Genomic DNA, 18,675 nt, shown 5'->3' with positions numbered 1-18,675 from the left:
AGGAAGACTACGACAGGCTGCTGACCAAGTACGCGGAGGCGGAGAACACCATCGATCGTCTCCGTCTGGAAGCAAAGGTAGTTCATCTCTCAGGCCGTTTCTCATATTTGAACCTTTGTGTTTTCTCAGGAAAGCATCGCTTAGTAATGATGTGATTTATCACTGATCCCACTTTTAAAACAATGACTGCAGTCTCGTTTCCCAAAATTGCTTTTAGATTGAAGATTAGACGGAAGATTTTAGATTGAAATTAAAAAGAAAAATTAAATCCAGCTGCCTTTGGTTATTTTATTTGACCACTCAGTGAAATATTGTGTCCAGTTTTATTCTTGTTCCAAGATGGCGCCTTAACCACAGCTGAGTGCAAACAAATCACATTACAGGTGAACATTATGGTAGTTTGTTGAAGGTTTGCATCTTTTTAAAGTTGCATCCAACTTTTTATTGGTGAAAAACAAGTTATTTTGTCAGAAAGGTGTGTTAAATCACAAGCTGAAACATTGTGTGTCTTGTAGAAGAATCCCACTTCATTTTAATTTATGTAAAAGGAAAATTCAGTTCAAATACACTGCAAAAACACAAAATCTTACCAAGTACTTTGGTTTAGTTTCCATTGCAAATATCTTGGTACTCTTGAAATAAGAGAAAACTAAATCCCAACTGAATACTGAACAAGAAATCTGGGCTTATTTTAAGTCAATAATTTATTGGTATTGATGGAAAAGTTCACTAAAAACACTGAACTAATCTGCCAGTGGAACAACTAGTTTTCATCAAACATGTAATGAATTACTGACTTAAAACAAGCTCATGTTTCTTGCTGAAAAATTTAAGCAAATGTTGTCTCAATTCAAGTGTATTAAAAGATGTTTCCACTAGAAACTAAACCAGAACTACATATTTTGTTTATTTCAGCACGTACTTTATTTACCCAAAAAGGAAATCAAATGTTGCAACTCAGATCATCCGAGTATCTTCTAAGAGATTCTCCAGCACTAATCAGCCTTATTACTATGATTTCTGCCTGTTGCCATTAAACTTTCTATTAAATAAGAAATTAATCTAAGTTTCTCTGCACTCATTTATAGATTATTTTTAGATTAACATATTTGTATTTATTTATTTTTTATGAATTTATTTATATTCAGTCATATTGAATTACTTTCATCACTATATATATGTTGTAAACTTAATCTCTTATGGTTATATTTACATAATTAATATTTAACACTATAGATGCAGTAGCAATTTCCCCTTGGGAATCAATAAAACATATTCTATTCTAATTAAAAATAAAAATAAATCTTGGCCTGTCGTAAAGTTGACCTGAATTCAAAGTACAAATAAATGGAGGCTGTAAAACAAGATGGCAGCTTTGGTGAAATTTATTCAGATTTTTAAAAAAAACATTCAATATTCAAAAACCAAAAACTCGATTAATCAGTAAAAATTGATTAATCGCCCAATCCTACCTTTACTTTAACATTCAATTCCTGGAGATAAAATGTGTGAGTGAGCCAAATTGTGAAGCAGAATTAGATGTTTGGAAGCAGGTGATTTATCTTTTTTTTTTTTTTTTTTTCTTGTGCAGGTGAACCTGGACTCTGAGCTTCCGAAGGCCGGCCACGCCGTGCTTGCTGGGCTGAACCAGACGGCTTCAAAACTCTTGAAGATGGATTTATTTTATCCTCACAGAGCTATGACCGGCTCTCCTGGACGAGCTACTCATCAGGGTAAAACCGTCGCCTGCTGCCTCTTTCTAATCTGATTCGTTTCTACAAAGGGAACTGAAGGAATGCGTTTCTGTAACCAGCCTGTTTGTTGAACAGAAAAGTTAGACGCCTCTTCTTTGCCATCCGACTTCGGACAACAACTCTCCAACATCCTCTTCACTCAGTCTGAGAAGTTCCTTCAGCAGGTAACAAAAAGAACTAGAGCAAAAACAAAGTTCTGCCAATAGGACTTATAAATTTTAATTTGGATTTTTTTCCCAGGTGCAAACTTTTGAGGATCTCCTTAAGAATGATAAACTCGCATCCTTAGAAGAATTAAAGGTGAGAGCAAACTGAGCTTTGTTCAGTGATCTGTCTGGATGCCGTTTTTCCAACTTGAGCCGTTTCTGTCCAGTGCGGCGTTTCTCAGCTCTACGAAGGGCTGAACTCTCTAGAGAGAGGATACCTTCTGGCTCGAGATGAGCACAAACTCCTGCAGCAGAAGGGACTGGAAACCCAACATTTTGACCCCGAACGGTGAGCAGGAGAGCCACACAGAGGTTTAATAATCACTTATTCTGACGATTAATCAATTAATCAAATAGAAAAAAAGGGGCACATTATGCAGATTTAACCATAACCTTATTTTATAAAATATTACAGATGCAATTAAGCAAAACTTTGTACAGTTATGGCTTAGTTACTGCTCTTAGCAATAACAGAGTTGTCTGTTTACTCCAGTTAATGATTAATCGATTACTAAATTAGTTGACGATTATTTCAATATTTGATTAATCACGATTAATTATTTCTGCCCTAAAAACTTTTTTCCAGTTTCTTGGCATTCGGTGTGTTTCACAGAGGTTTTTTTGTGTGTTTTAGGACCCTGGAGAGCCTGATCTTTCAGTGCGGGCTGCGGATGGAGGATCTGAAGGAGCAGGTGGAGCAGGTGGAGCAGGTTCAGCTGAACCGGACTGAGCATCAGGAGCCGATTCAGCTGGAATCGGTTCAGGAGAAGCAGATTGAGCAGGTGGAGAAGATTCAGCTGGAGTTGGTTCAGCAGAAGCAGACTCGGCAGGAACCGATTCAGCAGCAGGATCCAATTCAGCTGCTGCTGGTTCAGCAAGAGCAGATTGAGCAGAATCAGATTCAGCAGCAGGAGTTGATTCAGCAAGAGGTTCAGCAGCACAAAGCTGTTGCTTCTTGTCGTTCTTCACCTCCTCTGACCTCCTCATGTGATCCGTCTGAAGGAGAAGTGACCCAGACTCAGCTGCAGGTTCCAACACTTTCTTCTTTCTGCCTGTTAAGGCTTCGCATCTCTGAACGTAACAGACAATCAGAAAACGTCTTTGAAGTTGGAGACGTATTTCCTGTATAATTAGGAGTAGGAAGGTCACATTCAGTAATAAATCTGAGACTCTATTAGTGATTTTATTTATTTAGTTCAGCTGATATTATGCAAGAATTATTCAACCAAAATGGGGCTGAAGCTCGCGGTTATTTTAGTAATCAATTATTCTGGCAATTAATTGATTTTTTCTGATGATTAATCGCAAAGAATTGGCATTTTAAAAATGGAAAAAATGCAAATACAAAAACAATTCAGTTCTTTTTAAAATAAGAGATAAACATTTTATTACCTAAAACATAAAGACAACATTCCTTTAGTGTGCACTGTGACCATTTGTTGCAAATGATCAATTTGCAGCTAAAAATCAGTACGGTGTTAGGCTAATTTTATAAATTATTTATTCTATTTACTTGAACAGTAAAAAGTTTCTTAACAAGATTAATAATTTTTTTTTAAGAATATGATCCAGGTGCAGTTAAAACTAGCAGTTGAGTTTTGGGTGGAACAAAGTTTTTAATATCATAAATGCAAAATGTATATATTTTATAAGGTTTTGGTGAAACTGCTGCCCTGAATATGTTGCTCTTTCAGTAACATTTTGTGAGTTTCTGTTCTCCAGTTAACGATTAATTGATAACTAAATTAGCTGACAATTATTTCAGCAATTGATTAATCGTGATTAATCACAGGTTTGTGTGTTAACTCAAACTCTAATCACAGTTTCTAAGCAATTTTAAGAATGCTTTTCAAATGTGCAGTATTGTTTTTTTTTTCCAAACATTGATTTGAATAATCAATATTAATCTTAATAACCCTGATTGTTTAATAGTCATTTTCCTATAATTTTAAGATGCTTCAGTATCTTGTGTTAGGAAAGGAATATGGAGGTTAAATCCAGAAGAAATTTCTTCATGAAAACTAAAAACTTTTTATGTTATGTGTAATTCTGACCATAGTTTTTTAATTAAATTAAAATATTTATATTAAATGTCATTAAAAAAATGAAGGTGTTCATGTGTTTTATGTGTAACACATGTAAAACCGCCCTCCTCTCCTTTCAGAGTCCGTCTTCCCAGACTGGTTCTGGTTCCGCAGCAGAGGTGGAGATAAACTCAGCTTGTAAAAAGAGTGAGGAAGAGGAAGATGGGGCTGAAGACAACCTCATGTCTCTCTACTTGAGATCTTTGTCTAGAAGGGGCAAATGGGATGAGTTTGAACAATCTGATTCGCTGGATTAGTAAGTGGAGTTTCGCTGACTTGAGCGTCTTGTTTTGTTTCTAAACATTCCCAGAAAATCAAAGTGACCAGATCTGATGATCGGTAGCCATTTTGGATGTGAATGGAGAATAAAAATGAATCTTTTTCCACTCCTTCAGCATGTTTACATTGTTGTTGTTTTAATTAATTTTTCCTGTGATTAGCTGCCGAAAACGGAAGGAGTGTTTCTTAGTTCCCAAACCGGGGTCCTCTCTTTTTTCAAACTCGCCTACGAAACACGGAGGAGAGAAAGAAGAGCAGAAAGGTTGGAGAAATGGAAACGGCGAAGCCAAGGAAACTTTTGCACAGAGGTGAGTCAAGGTTAAATCACGACTCCTACTGTTCTGCTGATTCTGAACTGATGTTTCTGTCAAATCTGAAGGTAACCTATTATGCAAAATTCACATTTTATATGTTTTTATGCTTCCATTTGGGTCTCAACTGCTTCTGAAAACCAAAGTTTTTTGCTGTCTGGAGAACGAGGCGTTTCAAAAACCTCCCGATTGTTAAGGCACTGAGCCGTTGCCTAGCAACCCAGGCAGAACTCCAGCACTTTTGTTCAGCTGGTTTTACAATAGCTGTACAATGGCTGCTGGAATAGAGAAGTGTTTTGTTGCCGACTTGACATCCAAAAACCACTGGCTGCATTTTTGTTGATTGTGCAGGAGGCCCCACTTCTGCTTGTCAAAGATGTGCGGTTGTATAAATGCGAATCTGTTGGCAGCCATTTTCACCTGCGACTGTAAACGTTGAGTTGGGGGGGCGTGGCCAGCTGCATCTCACCTGGATTTAAAGTGACAGAGACTGCAAAACACCTGAAATCTCATTAACACGAATGATTTTGGTCAAAAATGGAATGAACATATTTTGTATCATAACTTGTTAAGGGGGAGCATAACATGTTGAAAGGGGTGTGAATATTTCTGAAAAGCGTTTTTTAACGTTTTTATTTTTCAGGTTTAGACAATTTTACCCACTAACCTGTTTCTGTAGCAGAAAAGTGGAATCGGACGTCGACTCTCTGTGGTGCAATAAGACCAGCCTTCCCTCCTGCAGCCCGCCCTCCACCTCGCCTGCTGCTTCGGCCCGCAGCAGGAAACGTTTGGAGCGGAGCAGCAGCCTGAGCAGCGCCTGCAGCCTGGCGGACAGAGCGCCAGAGTGGAGGAGCTGCAAGGTCCAGACAGGAAGCAGGCGGGTCCTGTCACAGGTCAGTGCTGACTGCCGCAGGGGGTAACAGGAAGGTCACGCAGGGGCTGACCTTCCTGTTACCAGCAGATCTAAGATCAGCTTAGGCCCCGTTTACACGACAACGATTTCGGGGGAAAACGGAAGAGTTTTGTTGCGTTTGTAGTGTGCATTTACACGAAACCACCGAATGTTTTCTCTAACAACGGCACAGATTGAAAACGGGTTCCAGACCAGCTCATGCATAGTATGACGCAAAACATAGCTGCTTCCTACAATCCACAGAAGAAGAAGAAACTACTCACAATGCTGGTGTTACCGTTTCCCCATCAGATTCGGTTCCCTCAGCGTCTCTTCACCGCTCCGCACCGCCCAGGTGGCAAAATACACGGCTGCTTGTTCAGCGCTCTTATGTAGAGAACTACGGACCAGGACCAGCCCGGCTCCAGACGAGTTTAACAGGAGGGGCACCGACTTATTTTGGGGGGCAAAATGAATCTACGTAGCTGAACATAGACAACAACACCAGCAGCTTACAGGCTACTTGTTAACAAGCTTAACGGCTGTATTGATATTAGCCAGTCATCTTTTAGCTACCATCACCTGCATCCAACAGCTTTACTCAACTCAGTCGGTTAGTTCGGGGGCAAAACTGTGCAGTTATTTACGTTTTGCTGGGTTGCTGCCATGATTCTAACACACACCTGCGCAGCAGCATCAGGTCTCCTTCGCTGCCTCACAGGTGTAAACCCAGCGCAAGCGTCTCAGCGTTCATGTTGCGTTTGAAGGCGGCTCGGAAAAACAGGTTACGACTTGTTAGCGACGGATAAAACTGTTTTAACTGCTGAAAAAGGTAACAGAGGACACGGATATGGGACGTGCGGGAACTCCTATTTTATCAAATTGATATAGGAATAACAGACTGTTGGCCATTCCAAGGTAAAAACAATAAACAGCTTCCAGTCCGTCCGCTACAGACACCGTGAAAGCTCAAACAAGGTTTTTCGGCAAAGTTATCCCACTTTTTCCAACTGCATGCGCCCTAATCAGACACACACAATGCGTGTTCTCTCACGGAAATCCACATGCCTTCAAGTACAACTTTTTTTTAAACACATGCCACTTTCAAAGTTTCAAAGAACCTAGCACCAACTAGGCACAGCGAGAGCATTACACGTTTTCGATGTGCACCGTTACTGTGTAAACACAGATCGTAATCAGAACGTTATCGTGTAAACGATCCAGCAAAAACGGAACAAAAGTGCCGTTTTTGTTGGATCGTTGTCGTGTAAACGCCCCCTGAATCTGCTCTGCAAAACAAACAGTCATCCATTCATAGAATAGTACATGTTCATGATCATTTAAAGGTTTGAATATAAACATTTTTAAACCAGTTTGAAAACTTGGTTTTACTCATTGACCTTCAACCCACCTGAGATTTGATTTTACTTAATTTTTATTGGTATGGATTTTATCTGTCTGTCATTTTATTGTGTTTTATTTTTCTTTATCTTATTCATTTATTACTGATGTTCAGCACTTTGTTTCGGCTCTGGCTCGAGTTAAAGTGCTTTATAAATATGCAGGTTGATGAGTAACAGATCAAAAATAAATGTATATATTTAAGGTGTACAAAATAAGATTTCAGGCAGCACTCTTTCTAAAAATTAAATACTTGCAGTCTATAACGCAAATATTCTGTATGTTACAATGCATAGAGTATTTAGAAACTTTATTCAAGTAAAAGTAGCGATACTTTATAACAAAATGTTACTCTAGTAAAAGTAAAGCTACTCCTAAAAGTTTTTTTTTTTTTTTTTTTCACAAAAAAATTTAACTACACATTTTTGTACTCATCTTCCAGTGGAACTAGTACTTTTGTAGTAATTATTTACTTTATAAACAGCTCCAATGTCCTTCTGAAAAGCTATATAAGATATTTGCACTAAAAACTAGAGAAAGAAACTTGGTAACATTTAGTGTATCTGCAGTGAGTTAATGTAACTAGTTCCTCCTCAGCTCTGTCATGTCAACAGAAATGTTTTCTCTGTTTCACTGATCAGGATCGAATCTCCCTAGAGACGGACAGCGGCTTCATGGGCTCCGAGAGAAGCCATCAGATTCCTGGTGCAGTTCCACTCCGCCCCCACCAGATGGAGACAGAGAGGTGGGACACTTCTGATACCGATATCTGGGGTTTAGTATCGGTCGATAACGATCCGATACAGAAAACGTTTCTCTTTTTAAAAAACGGACGTAAAGGAACTGAATTAGAAATGTATTTTATAACTCAGTGCATTTAAATACGCGATAAAATTCACAAGTTTGGCAAACGTCAGTGGAATTAGGAAAATAACAGCCGATGTAAAGTACATACTAAAGAAACTAAAACAATAAGTTGGTTAAACATGTACAAATAAACTGTAACAAATTGTTTTTTCAGAATATGTAATTGAGAATTAGCATAGAATTAGACTGAATAGATCTGCCCTTATGGATCAGTGTCACTGATACTTGATCTAGATTTGTTTCAGTATCGGGACCAAGACGGATATTAATTTCAGATGGGTGCATCTCATCCATCGTGTTTCTGTTGCTTTGTGTCTGCAGCATGTCGACGCCTCAGAACAGAAGTCCAAACAGGCCCCTGTCAGCCTGCGAGCTGGACGCGGGGCCCAGAGATGGCACCGAGCCGGAGCCCCGTCCGACGAGGAGGAGCAGGCAGAGGAGGCGCACCTTCTCCCCCCAGAGCTTCATCAGCCAGAGGAAACAGGCCAGAGCCAACGCCACGCCCTCTGACCTCTGGACGCTCTTTTACTCGAGCACAAGCAACGGTGAAGCTCTACTCCGTGTGAACACAGCGGGTTTTTATCTCAGATTAATGTTTGGTAGAGCACAACCCAGAGTTATGAGAAAATCTACATATTTGATGCTTTTTTTTTCTAAAATATCCTAAAGAGCAGCAATGCTACCTGACACGTTTACAAAGCAGCCAATCCAGGAGCTCCGTTTATCGTCCTTGGAGCTGATTGGATAAAAATAAAGACGACTGTGTCTACATTTGATGTTTGAGCTATTAAATAGGAAGTAGAAAGCGTTTTTAGAGAGCAGATTTTAGCTACTCAAAGGCAGCTGCATACCAACAATCCAATATATCTATAACTATTTTTCACTTTACGCTAAATTTTATAAACATATTGACCCAGAAGTAAACAAAACTCAAATTAAATGTAAAAAATACATTACTTATTACAATAAAAAACAAAATGTGAAAATTTTTTAAGCATGAAAACTTAATCTGGGCTTCAACACCAGCTGGCAAAATCATGTAAACTGATTAAAGTGTGTCATAATATTTTGGCTAACTTAACAGTACTTTTAAAAATGTTTGGTTTTATTGAGTTTTTTTTAAAAGTATAAACCAGATCATGGTGACCAGCTGCAGGTTTCTCCAGCTGTGTTCAGTCATTCCTCTCTCTCTCCCTCAGCTCACTCGCCCTCTGAGGAGCAGCAGAGCGCTCGCTCCACCACCGGCTCTCTCTCCAGCTCCCCGCTGGGCGCCCGCCGTCGCCATGGCGATGCCCCCAGAGCTCGGAGCTCCAGCAGGAGGGGCGGGGGGAACCCCATGTGAGTGTGTGGAACTGCAGTTGCCACAGCGACGGCCGAGCAAACAGGGCTTGTTCTGCTCTGTTCGGGTCGCCCTAAACCAGGCCTGGTTGTTGTTTTTCATTTAATTTCCCTCTGGGATCAGTGCAGGCTTTAAGGCTGAGCTGAATTGGTTCCAATGTCAGTTTGTTTGGTAACAAAAGCCTAAATTTGGAAAGCATTATTTACAACTGAAACCATATATTTACATCAGTGGTTCTTAACCTGGGTTCGATTTAGGTTATCGAACCCAGGCTCCGCTGAACCCCGGGGGTTCCGTGGAGCCTCTGCCGCGGAGGTAAAGACACACTTGTGTAAAGTCGTGATGACGCCCCGCTTTGCCATCACTTGCTGCAGAGGATCGCGTTACATTGCTGAGCCAATCAGAGCTGCGGAGGAGCCCTGATTGAAGGAGGTCCACTCTCAGCATGGATTTGAACTTGTGTCTTGAATTACTTCAGCAAAGCTCACAGTTTTTACCAAATTCTGTAGCTTTTGGTGTACTTCTAAATCTGCTCCTTAGTCGAGGTACCAACCTTCTAGTGGCGTGGTGGTGGTAACACAACTAATATAATTACATTACTAAATCAGAATACTGCAAAGTCTTTATTATTTATTATAAATTTTTCATTCTCTTAAGAATGTAGAGCTAATTAAATGATCTAAACAAGACCTTAAAGTGGTTCCAGTTTCTCTCGATGGCCAACTTGTGGAAACTGTGGCACATTTTAAGAACCTTGGGTCGTTCCTGGACAGTCAGCTCAACTTTGCTGAAAACACTGACTATATTTTGAAGAACTGTCCTCAGAGATTCTACCTTTTAAGAAGACTTGGTGATCATGGGGTGACCCAACTATACTCTAGTTGGGTCACCCCTATGTGTAGAATCATATTTTATTTATCACTACAGAAGGGTTCAGTGAATGCGCATATGAAACTGGTGGGTTTGGTACCTCAGAAAAGGTTAAGAACCACTGTTCTATATACACCTAATAAAATGACAGTTTTTTTCTCGCTGTGTGAAGTTTAAATCCAACTAAACTTTTCTCGTTTTAGGTCAGTTAGAATCACCAAAATTATTTATATTTGCTAAACTTAATGAAAAAAAAGTTCTGATTTTTGTTATTTTTATTAGATTTTTTAGAATATCATGTTTAAACATTTAGTTTTTGAATTAATATAAGTTACAACATTTAATTTCCCCTTGCAATCAGTAAAATATTTCTGAATTTGAATCAGGAAACCATTTACCTTAGAACAACTTTATTAGTTGTTTAAATAAGTTATTGATCAGTGTAATTTAAATAAGGTTTTGCTCATATTTTATACAATAAATAAAGGTATTGAAATGTTTTTATTTTTGTTAAATTAGTTTGTTATATTTTAGTTTACCTTGTCATTGTTAATAACGGTAATAAATGGTCAAAATTATGAATTGAAACAGTTTTTTTTAGTTAATTTGTGTGGTTTTATTGTGAAAATGCTTGATTTGCTGATGATTATTTAGGTAAAAAAAAGGCACATTTGTATAACAAAACAAATCAGTTTTATTGGTCTTAACTGAATTCTTGGTTTTCATTGGCTGTAAACCATAAACTCTGAAATTGTCAGAAATAAAACAAATTAAATTTATCACAGTGTTTAAATTGAACTGCAGGAATAAATATTCCGGTTTATGGAGATGTTCTGTTTAATCCTATTTAATTTTCTGTATTTTATTGCAGAATCTGCTGCTTTTCAGTGAGATTACTAATAGGAGGTACAATCTGTTGTTCACTGCATGGTGTGGTGCTGCATGTTTGTGGGATTTAACTGGAAATATTCCCAGTGAAGCAGCTCTTCTTACTGGTTTGCTGTAAAAACTGAACCCAGGCTTCCAGCTGAACGTGTATCCTCTGATCCTGAATCTCCCGCCTGTTTTTCTGCTCTGCAGTGACGCGTTCCTGATGCTGCAAGCCGAAGTCGACCACCTGAAGGAGAGACTGGATATTTCTCAGAGGAACGAGAAACCGCCGAGCTCAGCGAAAAACGAGAAGCCGCTGGGCGCCGCGGCGACTTCGCCTCAGAAAAACTTCTGCCGCCGCTCGTCCCCGTCTCCCATCAGGTCAGATTTTACGGTCCGGCTGCAGCGCCTGGAAAAGTCTTGAGTGAAGCGATAACTGAGAAAACACAAGCAGTTCTCATCTGCTTCCTACTGGAAACACCTGAAATAAGACAAAACTAACTTAGAAATAACTTTTCAGCAACAAATATGAGTTTGTTTTAACTCAATAATTCCATAATATTGATAAAAAACCGACGGATTATTTCACTGGATGGGCAAAATTGCTACAATGCTATAGTCACCATATATTGTGAAATATCTCGATAACAGACGATATTCCACATTTTCTGCTTTGGGTTTTTTTCTGTTTTTGAGGTGTGGAGGATTTTTTTGTTGTTGTTTTTCAGTTTTTAAATGTATTTTGTGGCCTGTTTTCAGACCCGTGGGGCTTTGCAGCGACTCCGGTGTGGAGAGGAGATTAGTTGAGACCCTGGATGACGTCGAACCCGAGATGCTTTTCAGTAAAATGGCCAGAGAGATGAGAGACGCTGCTGCGCCTAAACAACAATATAACTTCTGTGAGCTTACCAAGACTTTAACTAGACGCCTACAGACTGTTTAATCAGCTGCAGTAATTTAAAGGATCCTGGAATCCTTGAATTTCAGTTAGGTGTTTTCAAGGTTTGGAAATCCTTGATTTCTGTCCTTGAAAGCTGATTAATGTTCAAACTGCACAGTTTGAAGATTAGTTCAATTTGACGCTTAATTAAAATCCTAAATTTGGAAAATGTTGTTTACAGTTGGAAACAAATGTTTAAAGATAATAAAAAAGACAGATTTGGGTTTTTTTTGCTTTTCTTTTGTAGGTCAGTTTGGATCAGAAAAAATATTTCTGTTTGCTAAATGGCAGAAAACTTGAGAGATTTTTTTTGTAATTTTCTTGGACCAGTCAGTGTGTTGAGAATAAGAGAGACTTATAAAAACATAACATTTTACTTTACTAGAATACAGTCACAAATTATCATTAATAACAGTAGTAAATTATATCACATAATAGGGAATTAGTCCTGCCTGCTTCAGTTCATCTGTATTGTTTTTATCTCCAATCTGGTGCTGGAAAAGTTTGAAAAGTTACCTTGAAAATCCTTAAAAACTTATTGAATTGCCCTGTTGGGAATTTGGACGAACCCTGAATATATAAAAACAGGAATAACCAGGATTCAGGGTTTGTTTCTGCAGGGATGTCCTCGGCTCCGGACGCTGCAGACAAATCTGACAGTGACGAAAAAGTTTGAAAAAAAAGAGAAAAAAAAAAGAAAAGAAAGAACTCAGAAAATGTGAGATTAATTTTAGAAATTTTCTAGAAAATCTTTGAACTTTCTGAGTTTGAAATTAGGAAAATTTGCTAGAAAAAAATTCAAAAACTCTGAGATTAATCATAAAAATTCTCAAGCAAGAAAACCATGCAGATTTCTGGAGTATGAAGAGTAGAAAATTTGCAAGAAAAGAGTTTTTCTAGGAGAAACTTTGTCATTTTGGAGTTTGAAAAGTATTTTAAGAGAAAAGTATATTTCTTAAATAATATAAAGACATACTGTGCTTTTTCCCATGTGTACCAGACCTTCATCTACTGTACCTGAGTTTTATTTAAACATTTTTAACACCTACATAATGACTTCTTCTGCATTATTGATGAATTTTTGTTTGCTATGTGCTGGTAGATCCACCAGGTGGCAGCAGTGAGCCGTCGGATTCTCCGTGTTGGTGCCGCTGTTCCATCTGTGGACTCCTTAAAATGCACAAATCCACAGATTCAGGTGATATAAGGACAAAATAATCAGTTAACACTGCCAGTGGTTAAAAAACAATAACAAAATGAAATCAAAGAAAAACTGACTTAACTGGATATGAAACTGTTTTATTCACAGATTGTTACAGATATTTTCCCCCCACTCACAAAAGCCAGCAGTCAGGTTCCTCAGACAGAGTTTCCTCCAGGAGGTACAGCAGCTCAGTCTCGCCTTCACCCCTGAATCAGGAGCCTTTGTACCAGCAGCAGCTGCTGTAAGCATGAAACCATGAAAACTGTAACAAACCCAGGAAATGCATGAGAAAACCATCAAACTTTTATCTACGATGATTTACACAATTTAATACAACAATCTGACCATTTTATCCATTTTAATACAGTTGAAAGTGTTTTAGTTTATTATTGAGCAGCTAAAATAAAAAAGCCATGTTTTTGGGAGGCATGTAATTTTTGTTCAACTTTATGGAGAGAAGTTTGGAGTTTGGAGAGTCGAAAATATGCAAGAAAAGTAATCGGAAAAATATTGATATCAATATCAGAAATTTTCAGACAAAATCTTTGATATTTTTGGGTTTGAAAGGTTGAAAATTTGCTGGGAAAAATCAGAAATTCAAAGAATAGAAATTTTCTAGAAAAAACTTTGAAATTTCTGGGTTTGAACAGTTTCAGATTTGATCGTCTCAGACGATCTCCTCCTCCAGCCAGCAGAGGGCGCTCACACGCACTTTTAATAGTTATAGCAACAGAAAATATCAGCAGCCTGAGATGTTCTTTATATTTTACAAATATAAAAATATTTTTTATATTTGTAAAATATGTCCAAGTTTAATAATGAAAAAAACATTATTTTCTAATTATTTATTATTAATAAACAGAAATACTTATTTTATTTTATAAGAGATAAAAATAAACATCGACTCGTTCATGTATTTAATTCAATTAAATACATGGGCTATCTTGTATCAAGATAGCCCAGTCGGCCATCTTGATACAAGATAAAACTCGGGTTTTTAAGAAAAATGGTCGCTTATCAATTAATCAACTTTAGATTAATTGATAAACACGCTCATATAAATGGATTTTGATGTGAATTTTTATTTAATTGTGTTTATTTAGCACAAATTGAACAGAAATCATCAGTTTTTCATGATGAATCCTGATATTTTCCTCTGTTTTTCCAGGCTGCCCTCCAAACCTGAGTACTCCTTTGCTGACGGGTCGCCGGGCCGCGGCTCAGGACTCCGGTGGCCCAGAGAGAGGAAGAGCCGGCGCAGACTCTCGCACGCGGTGGAGAGCCCGACGTCGCTGGACGGCTCTCTGGAGCGCGCCATCCGCGCGGCGCGGCGCATGAGGCGCACGTCCAGCCACATGGCGCGCTCGCTGGCGTCGAGCCTCGTCTACCAGAAGCTGCTCACGCAGTCCTAGAGGCGAGTTGCTAGCCGAGCCGCTAGCCGAGCCGCTACGGTCACAGGCAGGAACAGCAACTCTACCAACATCAATAAAAACAGTAACTTTTCCACTTTGTTACTTTGCTTTGGTTTTACTCCCAGGAGAAACTTTTCTGTTCGGGCTTTGAAGCTGAATTTTGTCTTTTTTTCTGAGTTTCAGTTAAAAATGTGAGCTAAATTTTGTCGATCTGCCAAAAAAACATAATTTTGTAATTGCGTTGTTTCCACTTCCTGTCGTCGTCGTCTTGTCGTTTCCTGCAGTGGTAACATCCTGTTGTGGGTCACATGCAAAACAAAGTTCTTTTTTTGTTATTTTCTTGCATTCCAGTCTTGATGAAGTAAAAAAAAAAAAGTCTCATCCCGGCACATAAACTTTTTAGCTTTTTTTTAGAAATTGTTTCCCCATCAGGCAAATTTATTTTTGTAATTCCAATATTTTGGTCAATGGAAACGCAGCTGATGAAAATAAATTAGTTTAATGTTTATATAATGTTCTGACATGCACTAAAAAAACTAATTTTTAATAAACACTGTAGATCATATTGATTTAATTACTTCACATTTACTTACATGTGTTGTAAATGTTTTTGTAACTCACTTTTCTGTTTTTTATATATTTATATATAAATGCCTTAACTGTAACTTCACCATTCTCTCTCTCTCTCTTTATGTACTTAAATGTTTTTTGATTATGAACTTTAAATCTTTTCCTGCTGCTGCTGAGATCAGTCATTTCAGAATAAGAGCTCAACGTTATTCATGTATAATTTATTAGTCATGTGACCAGATGGATATGTGACCTACGACCTGCAGAGACCTCCGCTCACCAGCAGATGGCGCCGACCAGCTTTAATGTAAGTCGGACATTTTCACTTTTTCACCTGAATTTTACACTTTATGTAAAATTGGCTCCGAAATTAAATGAAAATGGTTTTTTCCAACATTTTTCTTGTAAATTATTTTTATATTCAACTTCTAAAACAATAAAGGTTGAATTTAAAATTAAAATAGCTGAAAGTCTGTTTTATTTTTTTTTTTACCACTTTTCCACATTTAGAAACAGAAAATTAAACCATTTATGTTTTGCAAAAATAGACAAAAAGCCGATTGAATGGAGATTTTCTGATTATCAATTTTTAAGTACATTTTTTATTAGCTTTACATCTGAACTTTTATCTAATCTCATCACATTGGTTTATGTTTTTGACTTCACACTAAATATATAGAAGTTATGTTACAGTTGATACACTTTTATCTATTAAAAAATTACATTATCTCTGCAAAACCTGTTAAGATCTTTGTGTCTTACAATACTTGGACACAAATCTTAAAGCATTTTGGTGTAATTTGTAGTGCAATTATCTTGGTACATTTGAAATGCGACAAATTTATCGTAACTTTTCAGCAAGAAATCTAAATGTTTTAGGTAAATAATATCTTTTATAAAAAGTTCTAATTTCACTGCAAATTATTTCACTAAACATGGAAAAAATTTCATTTTATAAGAGAAACTTGTACTTTTTAAATCAATATTCAAGTGTTACTAATGTGATAAATCTTGTATTTCAGGTGTAATAAGATATTTGAACATTATCATATCAGTAATAATTAATTGTGATAAATAAGAATGTAATAATTTTGACGTTTTGTTTTCACTGTAAATTCCAACTAATTACATTAAAAATCGCAGAAAAACTATGTATTGTTGGAATTAATCTTCCTATTCCCTTCATTTTTTTTTCATAAAAATAATGACAAATCACTTTTGTATGTAAAAAAAGCAAAAATGTTTGTTATCTCCACTTCATCAACCATGCCGCCGAAACCCAGTTTACCTTTTAGTTTTAGTTGAATAGTAAGTAGATGTTAGAAATCCAGCCACATGTATGAGATGTGAAAGACGGCGACATGTAATGGAAGCCAGTTTATTAGACAGCCATAGTACATCGGTACACATGGAAGTACTGTTTGTGCTTACACACTCGCAAACATACAGCCCAATAGGTGAAACAGGACAGACTGGTATTTTTCTCTGATGAATAACTTTTAAATAAATACAGTGATTTGGCAAATAAAGCCTAAATGATAATAATCTATATATATATATATAAATAAAAAACAAACTCAAGCATTTGAAAACTCATTATAGTGCAAAAAACGACTTGTTTGGCCTACAGAAGGGAGGCGATATCACGCAGGTTTAGTTTTATCATTGCAAAGCCATTCAACTTCAGGGACGGGGTTACGTTGCACCAGAGGGAAAAACAAAGCATAGTAGTAAATATTTTACCTAGTTTAACATCTACAGCTAAAACGTCACAAACACAGCGGCTTCACAGAAAAGGTTTCACTACTGCACTGCTTTAAAATAAACCACAATTCAACAGTAAGATGCTTAAACAACAACGCATGGCAGATACACGACACTACTTACTCAGTGCAAGGCCCGGTTAGTACTAATGATCTGACAGGATACAATACTGAAACACAGCCGGGCCTTTTTAGGATTAATCATTAATATCAGCAAGCAACAGCCTTTTTTAACAATAAATCTGTTTGAGTGGAAAAAAGGTTGGTGCAGGAAATTACAGTAAGGAGGGGTGAAGGTTTTAGCTCTCATTTAATATTTTTTTTGTTTCTCTTCCTAACTGAGCTTATTGGGCGAATACTGAAACCAAGAACTTAGTTTTTCTGAGAGTCAAACAAGCCGGCACAAACGAGAAGAACGTAAAAATCTCTGTAACATTGTTCTCCCTGTTGGTGGCCATCATGTGCTTAACATTTTCAGTAATGTTTCTACAACAGAAAAACAGCCAGGTTTGGTAGCTTAGCTCATTAGCTTGGTTAGCAAATAGCTAGCTGGCAAATTCAACTGGGGAAAAAAACTGCTAAGATGTTTGTTGGTTAAAAATGTTTCTTAAATTTAACAAAATAAATGTATTCAGATTTTCAAAATAGGAAAATTTTCACAAGAATATACAGTAGCAGAAATACGGTTAGCTTAACTGGCTAGCTTAGCCTCCTTGTTTCACTCTAGCTAGCAGACAACCAAAACTCGTAAGTTTAAGCTGTAAACTTAAAATGTGGTGATGTCTGAACTTTCTTTGTTCGACATAAATTTATTTTGAAATGGTTAAAAGAAGGGAAAAGTTTAGCTAATTAGCTCGAGCTAATGAGCTATCAGCTCAGACCAATTCAACAAAGTTAATTGTAAAACTTTTTTGTGGATAAATACATTTTCAAAACAAAATTGGGTGAAAAATTGTTTAGATTTGGCTGATCAGATTGCTTTGCTAACGGCTAATTAGCATTTTTGTTGATGGTTATATGCTAAGAAACTAATGTAGTAAACATAGTGATTTACCAACTTACAGTATTTAGGACTTACTTTTGCATTTGCCATAATTTACTTTTGTGCATGTGTTACATTTTGTAAACAAACTGGCTGAACTAAACTAAACCATAAGCTAATGGCTAATTAGCTTAGGTAGCTAATAGCATGAAACCTTGAAAGAAAAGAATATTTAATTACATTTGGAGATGAGTGGAGAGCAGGAGGAAGGTGTATATTTTGTTACCAAGCATGTTTTTAAATAGTTTGACACTCAGATGTTTTTGGCATCGTATTCAACCCCAAGAAAATAAGCTAATCGCTAACTCCTCTGCACTCAAAACACTCGACACAAAAACACAGAACAGTCCACATGAGTCCAAGCATGCTACTGAATACGAACATCTCAGATGGGCGGATGGCGCTCCTCTCTGCTGAAATATGTGAATACATTTATATTGCATGATATATTTTACAAAATGTCGTCTCAAATTGCACATCCCCCTTCGATCTGCCAACAGTAAAACTCACAGGGAGGAGCAGCGCTAGAGGAAAAAACTGTTTACACAGCCTAGCATAGTGTTAGCATACAATAGGACATTTTGGTACTTTGCATTTTATCTGGCCTTCAAATATTAGCTTTTTTAAATAAATTTAATTAGTTGCATCCATTGTAAAACAAGAATACTTGCAACAGTTTTATTCTTTGATATATATTTTTTCCATCTTTTTTTCTCTTTTCCAAGCATTATGCATACATAACTGATGGATTGGCTGGGAAAGATGAAGAGGAGGATTCTTAGCTCGTGACTTCCTCGTCTGGTTTGTTCATGGCCTTGAGCTGCTCCAGCAGGCAGGTGGGAGTGAAGATGTGGGTCGATCCTGGAGACAA

The 18,675-nt window shown here is 37.4% G+C and overlaps 2 protein-coding genes across 6 annotated transcripts in view; one reads left to right on the top strand and one right to left on the bottom strand.

Moving 5' to 3' along the window:
• Positions 1–14,520, top strand: part of akna (AT-hook transcription factor) — a 30,716-nt gene extending 16,196 nt beyond the window's left edge. For 3 of the 4 annotated variants that reach the window (XM_008424637.3, XM_008424638.2, XM_008424636.2), the window contains exons 5-21: positions 3–77; positions 1,592–1,733; positions 1,830–1,918; positions 1,995–2,054; positions 2,128–2,249; positions 2,595–2,988; positions 4,125–4,300; positions 4,485–4,631; positions 5,314–5,527; positions 7,569–7,672; positions 8,116–8,339; positions 8,994–9,132; positions 11,084–11,254; positions 11,633–11,772; positions 12,916–13,011; positions 13,123–13,258; positions 14,186–14,520. In XM_008424637.3, the coding sequence (XP_008422859.1) occupies positions 3–77; positions 1,592–1,733; positions 1,830–1,918; positions 1,995–2,054; positions 2,128–2,249; positions 2,595–2,988; positions 4,125–4,300; positions 4,485–4,631; positions 5,314–5,527; positions 7,569–7,672; positions 8,116–8,339; positions 8,994–9,132; positions 11,084–11,254; positions 11,633–11,772; positions 12,916–13,011; positions 13,123–13,258; positions 14,186–14,429 (2,673 nt within the window). In that variant the 3' untranslated portion in view covers positions 14,430–14,520. The remainder of the gene's footprint in view (positions 1–2; positions 78–1,591; positions 1,734–1,829; positions 1,919–1,994; positions 2,055–2,127; positions 2,250–2,594; positions 2,989–4,124; positions 4,301–4,484; positions 4,632–5,313; positions 5,528–7,568; positions 7,673–8,115; positions 8,340–8,993; positions 9,133–11,083; positions 11,255–11,632; positions 11,773–12,915; positions 13,012–13,122; positions 13,259–14,185) is intronic. The other variant, XM_017307684.2, reaches the window with a different exon arrangement.
• A 1,841-nt stretch (positions 14,521–16,361) lies between these two features.
• Positions 16,362–18,675, bottom strand: part of stxbp1a (syntaxin binding protein 1a) — a 29,371-nt gene continuing 27,057 nt past the window's right edge. For both annotated transcript variants that reach the window (XM_008424639.3, XM_008424640.2), the window contains one exon: positions 16,362–18,665. Coding sequence is in view for 1 of the 2 variants with exons in the window: in XM_008424640.2 (XP_008422862.1) it covers positions 18,583–18,665 (83 nt within the window). In the remaining variant the exon portion in view is untranslated. The remainder of the gene's footprint in view (positions 18,666–18,675) is intronic.

This window comes from Poecilia reticulata, chromosome 12 (assembly GCF_904066995.2).
Source record: "Poecilia reticulata chromosome 12, P_reticulata-male-v2, whole genome shotgun sequence".
In the NCBI taxonomy this organism is placed as follows: Eukaryota; Metazoa; Chordata; class Actinopteri; order Cyprinodontiformes; family Poeciliidae; genus Poecilia; species Poecilia reticulata.
Note: the sequence above shows the minus strand (reverse complement) of the source record. Positions and strands in the feature narration are given on the sequence as shown.